This window comes from Aethalodelphis obliquidens, unplaced genomic scaffold, assembly GCF_003676395.1.
Source record: "Aethalodelphis obliquidens isolate GAN/ISIS:26980383/991018 unplaced genomic scaffold, ASM367639v1 scaffold67, whole genome shotgun sequence".
NCBI lineage: Eukaryota > Metazoa > Chordata > Mammalia > Artiodactyla > Delphinidae > Aethalodelphis > Aethalodelphis obliquidens.
This window is the reverse complement of record NW_020838011.1, coordinates 9,973,172-9,983,673: the sequence shown is the minus strand read 5'-3', so window position 1 is coordinate 9,983,673 and position 10,502 is coordinate 9,973,172. Positions and strand designations below refer to the sequence as shown.

The 10,502-nt window shown below is 34.3% G+C and overlaps 1 protein-coding gene across 1 annotated transcript in view; it reads left to right on the top strand.

The window, feature by feature from the left end:
• LOC113611069 (UDP-glucuronosyltransferase 2C1-like) overlaps nt 1–10,502 on the top strand; it is a 34,532-nt gene continuing 24,030 nt past the window's right edge. The window contains exons 1-2 of the mRNA XM_027089642.1: nt 1–787; nt 6,811–6,959. Of these exons, the coding sequence (XP_026945443.1) occupies nt 67–787; nt 6,811–6,959 (870 nt within the window). The 5' untranslated portion in view covers nt 1–66. The remainder of the gene's footprint in view (nt 788–6,810; nt 6,960–10,502) is intronic.

Below are 10,502 nucleotides of genomic sequence, written 5' to 3'. Positions count from 1 at the left end.
ATCTTTGGATTGTGAGTTTCATGCACTTGGTTTAAGCCCAGATTTAGTTTGAGCAAACTTAATATCATGAAGACTGTGAAAGGCTTCTGTGTCCTTTTCATGCTGCATCTATGGTTCTTTGACTTTGGAAGGACTGGGAAGGTACTTGTGTGGCCCATGGATTTTAGTCATTGGATTAATCTAAAAGTTATTCTGGAAGAACTCCACCTTCATGGACATGAGATAACCATCCTGGTACCTTCAACAAGTTCTCTGCTTGATCATACCAAGATTCCCTTTAATGTGGAGATACTTCAACTTTCAATAAGTAAAGAAAGTTTCATGGAAGAATTCAGTGCTGATCTCTATACACTTTCTTTTGAACTGCCGAAACTTTCATGGTGGGACAGGCAAGTGAAAATGACAAAAGTTGTAAAAAATTTTTTAGCATCAGCCAGAAGAGTATGTGACAGTGCTGTCACAAACAAGGATTTACTCAGCAGGCTACAGGCAGCTAAATTTGATATCTGTATTGCTGACCCTTTAAGCTTTTGTGGGGAATTGGTGGCTGAACTCCTCAATATTCCGTTTATATACTCTTTTCGGTTTTCCTATGGGAATGTCATTGAGAGATTGTGTGCCAGGCTTCCTATGCCTTCTTCATATGTTCCTGGCATCACATCAAGACTGACAGACAACATGACTTTTATACAGAGGCTGGAGAACTGGTTATTGTATACAATGAGTGATATGATGTCTTCATACTATGCATTTGCAGAATGGGATGAGTATTACAGCAAGATTTTAGGTAAGAGAAACTTGCATGTAATAATGATTCATATTTCATATGTAAAATGTGAATATTTATCTGACTGTAGGAAAACTTACAAAAGACTTTTTTTTTTTAAGTGAGGACCCAACCTGCTGTTGCTTAACTGTTTTGAGGAAAAAAAAAAAAAAAAGCTTTTTTTTTTTTTTTTTTAAATTTTTTCTTTTTCTTTTTTTTTTTTTTTTTTAGATCATTGAGTACTGCAAACATATCAGAGAAGGAATATTCTCTATATTTCTCCATAAATTCTATTTGATGCTACTAATTTTTTTTCCAGAGTATCTGGAAAAGCCAAATCTGACGTGTGCTTAAGTTCCATAACCTTAGACTACTTCTCTCTTGTTTACTTCTCCTTTTATACACTTGTTTTCTTTCTGATTAACCTGCTGTCTCTCAGGCTTTCTGTTTGCATCCTATCAAGGCTTGATTGACTGATTCCTGGGGTTGGAAAGTGGTAAGCATGAAACTGGAAAATAGATAAATATATCTTGATTTCATTTGCTCTTGTCTTCAAAAGGAGAAACAAGGAAGATTTTTCTCTAAAGGACCATGTTTCTAGACTCTTAAACTTATCCCATTGTTATCTTGTTATTGTTCTATTCATAATTGCATTAGAGGTCAACTAGAGAGCTTTGACCCTGAGTACAAAGCTTTTCTCAATTTAAGCAAGTCTGTAACCACTTTAATTTTCCTTTTGCATAATTGATTTTTTTATTAAAGAAACTTTTATTTAATTGTGTTAAGGATGATTTTGCGTAGTATATTAGTTATCTTAGAGGAAGCAGTATCCTATTTATATTATTTAGATTTTTTGAGATATAATTAATATATAACATTGTATTAGTTTCAGGTGTGGATGAAAAAGTTAATCAATAGTCAATCTAAGAAATGGACAACTTTATTTGAGCCAATGTGGGGATTATAACCCAGGAGACAGTCTTTCAGAAAGCTCTGAGGAATGTTTCACCCATTAGAAGTCAAAGCACAGTTATATGTTTTTGAGACAAAGGGTTTTACATCAAAGGGTTATACATCAGAGTAATGTATTGACAGTTTACATAGGCCAACAAAGCGAGTAATGAGTTACTGTGACCCTTTAGGGGATTAAGGAAGGAATGTTATATCCTAAGGAGTTACCTTGTTGGCACCAGGAGGAAACTGGCTTTTTTGTTTGTTTCATTTTTGTTTTGTTTGTGAGCAGACATTCCTGTGTCTTCTAAGGAGATCTTGTTAATGTACAATGCAGATGCAAAATGGACACTAAAGGGGAGCAGGGTAGTAGCTCAAATGGCAGAGAAAATTTTACTTTAAATTTTTCTTGTCCTGCCTTAAAATCATTTTGTTTCATCACAGGTGGACAACATAATGATTTTATATTTGTACATATAGTGAAATGATCACCACTATAACTCTAGTTAACATTCATCACCACACATAGTTAAAAGTCTTTTTTATCTTGAGATGAAAACTTTAGATATATTCTCTTAGCACATTTCAAATATTCAATACAGTATTATTAGCTATAGTCACCATACTATACATTACATCCCCAGAACTGAAAGTTTATAACTTTCGTCCACCTTTACCTATCTATAGTGCCCACCCTCCAACCGTAGGATTTTGCAACAACCAATCTATTCTCTGAAACGTTTTTTTCTTTTTTTTTCTTTGAAGTTCCACATCTAAATGATATCAAACAGTATTTGTCTTTCTCAGTCTGACTTACTTCATTTACCACAATTTCAAGTTCCATTCTTGTTTATGCAAATGGAAGGTTGTCCCTTTTTTTCATGACTTAATATTACTCCATTGTTTATATAACCATGCTTTCTTTATCCATCACCCATTGGAAAACAGATTGTTTCCATATTATGGCTATTGTAAATAATGATGCAATGGACATGAGAGTACAGTAGGAATTTTATTTTGAGTTTTTTGAGGAATATCCATACTGTTTTCCAAAGTACCTGCACCAATTTACATTCCCACCAACAGTGCACAAGTGCTCCCTTTTCTCCACATCCTCACCAGTATTTGTTAACTCTTGTCTTTTCGATGATAGCTATCCTAATAGGTGTGAGGTGATTCCTCATTGTGATTTTGATTTGCATTTCTCTGATGATTAGTGATGCTGAGCACCTTTTTATGTATTTGTTGGCTATTTGAATATCTTCTTTGGAAAGATGTCTACTCAGGTCCTTTGCTCATTTTTTTAAATGAATTATTTGCATTTTTGTTTGTTTGTTTTTTTGCTGTCAAATTCTATGAGTTCCTTAGACATTTTGGGTGGTAATGACAAATCAGATACATGGTTTGCAAATATTTTCTCTCATTTCATAGGTTGCTTTTTCATTTTGTTGATCATTTCTTTTGCTCTTCAGAAGCTTTTTAATTTGAAGTAGTCTTCACTTTTTTATTTTTAATTTTATTGCTTATGCTTTTGGTGTCATATTTTAAAAATTATTGCTAAGACCCATGTCAAGGAGCTTTTCCTTCTAGGAATTTTATGGTTTTTCAGGTCTTATATTTACGTTTTTAATCCTTTGCAAGTTAATTTTTGTAGCAGAGTAAAATGGGGGTCTAGTTTCATTCTTTTGCATGTGAATATCCAATTTTTTCAGCGAAAATTATTTAAAAGACTGTCTTCCTCCACTATTTCTGGCTGCCTTGTGAAATATTAGTTGACCTTATATGCATGGGCTTATTTCTGGGCTGATCAATGGGTTTGTTTTCATGCCAGTACCATATTGTTTTGATTAGTACAGCTTTAAAATATTGCTTGAAATCAGAAAGTGTGATGCCTCCAGGTTTGTTCTTCTTTATCACAAATGCTTTGGCTATTTGGAGTCTTTTGCACTTCCATATGAATTTTAAAAGTGTTTTCTTTGGTACATATTTTAACAGAAGTATCTCTAATACCCTATCATTACTAAAAATTAATTTTATTCCTAAAGAATTAAAATTTACCCTTTTGGTTGTGATCTATTATTTTATGTAGCCACTTCCATTTTTCTTTTTTGGATATCTGTTAAAAATTTCCTCTGAGAAATTATTTCTTCAACAACTCACAAACAATATGAGTGCTTCTAATGAAGTATGCTGCCCAGGAATATGCCATATATTCAAAAAAGGCATATGACTTAATCAAGGTCGACATGTTGCACTGAGGATTTTTCTGGGCACTCTGTGACAGAAACAGGTGCTTATATCTCTAGACTTGACCCTAAAACAAAAATAAATGTGGACAGAAACTGCTGTACCCATCACTTACCCAAAGTCACAGTCCAAGCTGCAAAAGGCAAAACCGAAAAAAGATAACTTAAAATCTCATCCTAGTGACATTTTCTGAGCCATGGATCAAGCAGTGACTGATCTATAGGTGTATTGAAGTTATTTGTTTACCTCTGGTTCCAGCAATTTTGTACTCAGTTTTGGAAGCTCTTTTATAGTGAGACATAAGTTATAGGACACAACTCTGTCTCTGATTCCTTGCTAGCTCTTGGCACCTTAGAACATTCTTTTGGGGAATATATCAATAATCTGAGAAAGAATAATAAAGTCTTGGTAAATAGAAGAAAAAAATTTCTTTTACTCTCATAAATTTTAAAATGCTATTAGATATAGATTATCATTCAGTATCAATTTAGTATCTCCATTATAAAATGTATTCCAAGTATATTTTTCAAATTTCAAAACTGTAACCCATAACTTACACAATTATAAATTGAATCATGTCATAGATATGTTCAAATAATTGAGGAGAAAACAAGTAAGAAGGTATCTGGTTCAAACCATATTTTGAGGAAATATTAATATAACATTTTGGGAGACAAAGGAATGTTAGGATAATACTATTGGGTTAGACACAAAAATGGTCAATGTCTAATAGGGCAATAAAATCATAATTTAGGGGATGATATTTTCTACCAGACAGAAATATACACACCAACTTTTTAACTTCACAGTGTCTGAACAAAAAAGTCCAAAATAAATCAATAATAAATAACAAAATAAAATGTAGGCACACTTTCCTGAAGATGTAAATAATCCTTTAATCATTCAACAAATGCCCCAGCATTATATCAAATGTGGCATTGCTTTTGGAAATTTGGAAAAGTTTTTCCAAATTTGACATATTTTCTCACAATCTCCTTATTCAGATCAATTATTTTTTTATTTCTCCTACAATATTATCTTCATTTCAATAAGATGCATTAATCACACCAGATTACTAAATCAGTAGTGGAGAATTAACAGGAAAAAGATATCATCTTGATATGAAAGAAAGTGAACCAAACATATGACCCTGCAATTCTACTCCTAGGTTTATAACCAAGAAAAATGAACACATATGTCCACAGAAAACATATACATGAATGATCAGAGCAGCATTATTCATAGTAGACAAACATGAAAACAACCCAAAAGTTCACCAACTAATGAATGAATAAACAAAATGACGTATATCCTTACAAAAATATCATTCAACAGCAAAAAGTAATGAAATACTGATACATACTACCACGTGGATGACCCATGAAAAACATTATGCTAAATGAAAGAAGGCAGCAAAAAAGACCACATAGTGTATGATTTCATTTATATTAAGTTAAATAAGGTTTTTCTGGAATAGGCAAATGAAGCAAAAAGTAGATTAGTGGTTGTCACGGGCTGGGAAGAGGGAGAAATGAAGAATGACTGCCAATGGATACAGGATTGCTTTTGCAAGTAATAAAAATTTTTTTTTAATTTAATAATGGTGATGGTTTCACAATGTTATAAATGTACTAAAAACTACTCAATAGTTTATTTAAAAAGAAGAATTGTATGGTATATAAATTATACCTCAATAAAACTGTCATTAAGAAAAGCGTGGGAGTAAAGCATCACACAAAGAGAATAAAATTATACCCATGGCTGATACAAATAAGGCTCCAATATGGGGTCTGTACTGGGTCTGAAACTGGATTTTGAATACTTTTGTCATTACCAGAATAAAACCCCTAAATTATTGAGATTTGCTTGTGATCTCTTACATAGATAGATACATAAACCCTTATATTTTCTGATCAAAACTTTACCACACTTAGAACATCAAGGAGAATATTCAAAAAGCCATGCAGTGAGAAACCAGATAGCTATAGTTTCCTCCTATCAGTGATATGGAGTACGTATTTCAAAAGGACACCAAAACTCTGGGTAAGGTTCCTTATACCACAGTAATTGAATAGAATTCAAAAATGAAGCTCTAGTTCCCAACTAAGTAAAATGATTTAATTCAGAGTCACTAATCTGAGTTCTTATTCTGTTAATGTTCACTTGGTTTCTACTTCAGTTCAAAGGTAACCCTTTTGTACTGTTTACCAGCTAAATATGTCAAAATAGCAAATATTTCATCACAAAATTATTATGCAGTGCTCTCTCTTCACCAAAGAGGACAAAGTCTTGTAAAACAGGAGCTATAATTATGTACAGCAAAGGAATAATCACTTTTAAATGTTTATGAAAAGATTTCCGTTCCTGATAGGATATAATAAGTATGGAAGCATAGTCCCAAACACCAGAAGAAAAGATGGATACATTTCAAAAGCTGTTTTTAAAAGATGTCAGAGGTTTTGGAGCAATGAGGATGAGATAAATTGGAATTCCAGAAGAGGAGGAGACTCTACCATAGTAGGCTGGGATCACTGGTTGAATTTCTTGTTCATTGCACATGCTGATTCTGAGCTTGGAGTGGGACTCAGGTATGCTCAAGCAGAAAGAGTCTGTTGGTAGAGAGAAAGCAGCAGGCTTTTGCCTTGTTCCATACTTAAATCTGTGTTTGGTTATTCATAATCTCAGTATTGTGTACTCTTGGGGGGCAAAGTCCTATTGATTTCTCATGGGTTGCATAGAACTAATATTGCTTCTTTAAAGATTTTTCTTAGAAAATTCTATCGTAAAACATGTCCCACTTAACATATCAGATTGTTTTCCCTCTATCGTCTTTTATTTTTGTTCAGGAAAACGAACCACATTATGTGAAATTATGGGGAAAGCTGAAATGTGGTTGATTCGAACATACTGGGATTTTGAATTTCCATTCCCTTACTTACCTAACGTTGAATTTGTTGGAGGACTGCACTGCAAGCCTGCAAAGCCCCTACCTAAGGTAATTAAATGTGCTTCTTTTTGCTTCTCTGAGCATTTACCTCCTGGAATCATTTCTAGTTTATTATTTTTTAGTATTTGACCCTCAAACTGAAAACCTGGACACAGGAATTATCCACCTTAGACTATTACATTACCATTAAGTATTTACTACATTATTGTGGTAATCATTAGTGATGCTTATCAAATATGCCACATATTTGACAACAGTAACGTCCCTAGCCCCTGAGTTTAGTGGAATTGTCCAATACTCTCAGGGCAATGAGAATGAACTGAAGTGACAGGTATCACTTCCAGGTCCAACACAATTATCAGGTGCACTTACTCCAGAGTTCTCTTTTCCTTTGTGATGTCTTTGGGCTGTGTTCCAGAGTAGCTACTCTGCCAGTCTGAGTCCTGGTTAAAGAATATATATAACAGTTGCAGCTCAATGATGGACATATGGCATGAGAAAGAAATAATGTAACAGGGAAGAGCCAAATCTTGACTACATGTTGGATCTGTTTCTTTTACTTTAACCTTTGCTTTCTGCTGCTGTTGTTCACTAAAAGGATACTGTCTATACATAATGGCTTGCCTTGGGGAACCCTACCCCTCTGCCTGAATGTTAAACCAAAGTGCCTTTGTTCAGGCAAACATCCAGACCCTGTCCACCTGTGGATGGCTGCAAGAAAGAAGAAATTAACACATCCCCTCCCCGAGGCTGGCCGTTCCAGGTGATATTTGCAAAACTTATGGCCTTTTTACTTTACTCCCTCATATCCCCCACACACACTTTGTGCTATAAAAGAAACTGGCATCCAAACCCCGATAAGATGGTTATTTTGAGACTTTAGTCTGCCATCTTCTCAGTTTGCCGGCTTTCTGAATAAAGTCATATTCCTTGCCTCAGCACCTCATCTTCAGTTCATTGGGCAGTCCTGCAGTGAGCATAGCGAGCTTGGACTTGGTAACAATAAGGTGTTGTTTTAGGCCACTGAGATTTTGGAGCTGAAAGTTATTTTGCATAACCTAGTCTAAAAACTGGACATAGTAGGGAAATTATAATAGTTTGAGAAAAGATCAAATAGAGATGGATGGCCCACCCAAAATCCTGGCAATAAGTTCAGTAATGGTGACCTGTTTGGTTTGAATAGAGGAGAGAAATTAGCCTGGAGAGATGATCGGAGGATAGGTTATAAATAAACAAATGGGCAATACTAAGTATTCTTTACTTCAAATTTAAGGTCAATGAATGATCAACGTATACTTTTTAAGCAGTAACGTGATACAACTTACTCTTTCATAAATATTATCTATTGAATTGTTTGGAATGGAGCAAGATTTAGAGGAGGGAAATGAGCTGAGATAGAAGTGCAATAGTTCCTGCAAGCCATTGTAGAGATCCAAACTACAATATGATAACAATTTTGAGTATAAATGGAGAGGTTTAGGAAGTATTTACAAAGAAAGTCAATAGGATTTTCTGATAGGCTAGAGATTAAGGGATAGATTTCCTGAATTAATCCTTGGCTTTTTGTTTCTTTGTACATGTCATTTCTTTACATTTATTTATTTATTTTTTGTACAGGCAATTTTGTAGAGAATATTATCATTTACGAGGAGAAGGAAAGGGGAACAGTTGTGAGGGAAAATGATTTGTTCATATTTGCATATGTTGAATGTGGTACAATGCAGTGTCTAGCAAGCATCTACCAAATACATTGGTTTAATCTCAGGGAACAGATTTACGTAGTATTTATGGTTTTTTAAATTAATAGACTATTTTTAGAGACACATTCACAGCAAAATGGAGCACAAAGTACAGAGAGTTCCACCTATCTCTTGCCCCCTCCCATGCACAGCTTCCCCAACCATCAATATCCCACACTCCTGCAGCACATTTGTTACATTTTATGAACCAACATTCACATTAATCTCAACCAATGTCCACTGCATACAAAAATGTTAACTCTTTGTGTTGTACATTCTATATTTTGATAAATACATAATGACATGTATCTACCCTTATACTGTCATACAGACTCTCCACTGTCCTAAAAATTCCCTGTGCTCCACTTCTTCATCCTTCCCTGCCCCTAAATCTCTGGAAATCACCTTTTTTTTTACTTTCTCCATAGATTTGCCTTTTCCATAAGCAGTAGTCTCACATTAGTAGTCAAGGAATAAGAACTCATGACTTTTTACTGGCTGCTTTTTGTGAGCATTACATCACCCAGAGTGAAAAACAGAACTTGGGGTGGATCAAAATACTATAAACTAGATGCCTAAGGCTTCTGTGAAGAGGGGTTATTCCTGAAAACCTGACCATTGACATTAGAGAAATAGATGAAAGTATAGAATAAAGACATAAAGACAAGTATACATTTTTAAAAAATTGAACTTTTAAAAAATATTTTATTATTTTTATTTTTTTTTACTAGGGTATACTTGCTTTACAATGTTGTGTTAGTTTCTACTGTACAGTGAAGTGGAGTTCCCTGTGCTATACAGCAAGTTCTCACTAGTTATCTATTTTTTGCATATTAGTGTATATATGTCAATCCCAATCTCCCAATTTATCCCACCCCCCTTTCCTCCCTGGTTGTCCATACATTTGTTCTCTACATCTGTGTTCTATTTCTACCATGCAAACAAGTTCATCTGTACCATTTTTCTAGATTCCACATACATGTGTTAATGTGCGATATTTTTCTCTTTCTGATTTAACTTCACTCTGTATGACAGGCTCTAGGTCCATCCACATTTCTACAAATGACCCAGTTTCATTCCTTTTTATGGCTGAGTAATATTCCATTGTCTATATGTACCACATCTTCTTTATTCATCTGTCGATGGGCATTTAGGTTGCTTCCATTACCTGGCTATTGTAAATGGTGCCACAAAGAACATTGGGATACATGTGTCTTTTTGAATTTTGGTTTTCTCTGGGTTTATGCCCAGTAGTGGGATTGCTGGGTCATATGGTAATTCTATTTTTAGCTTTTTAAGGAACCTCCATAGTGTTCTCCATAGTGGTTGTATCAATTTACATTCTCACCAACAGTGCAAGAGGGTTCCCTTTTCTCCACATCCTCTCCAGCATTTATTGTTTGTAGATTTTTTGATGATGGCCATTCTGACTGGTCTGAGGTGATACATCATTGAAATTTTGATTTGAGTTTCTCTAATAATTAGTGATGTTGAGTAGCTTTTCATGTGTTTTTTGGCCATCTGTATATCTTCTTTGGATAAATGTCTATTTAGGTCTTCTGCCCATTTTTGGATTAGGTTGTTTGTTTTTTTGATATTGAGCTGCATGAGCTGTTTGTATATTTTGGAGATTAATCCTTTGTTGATTCATTTGCAAATATTTTCTTCCATTCTGAGGGTTGTCTTTTTGTCTTTTTATGGTTTCCCTTGCTGTGCAAAAGCTTTTAAGTTTCATTAGGTCCCATTTGTTTATTTTTGTTTCTATTTCCATTACTCTAAAAGGTGGGTCAAAAAGATCTTGCTGTGATTTATGTCAAAGAGTGTTCTGCCTATGTTTTCTTCTAAGAGTTTT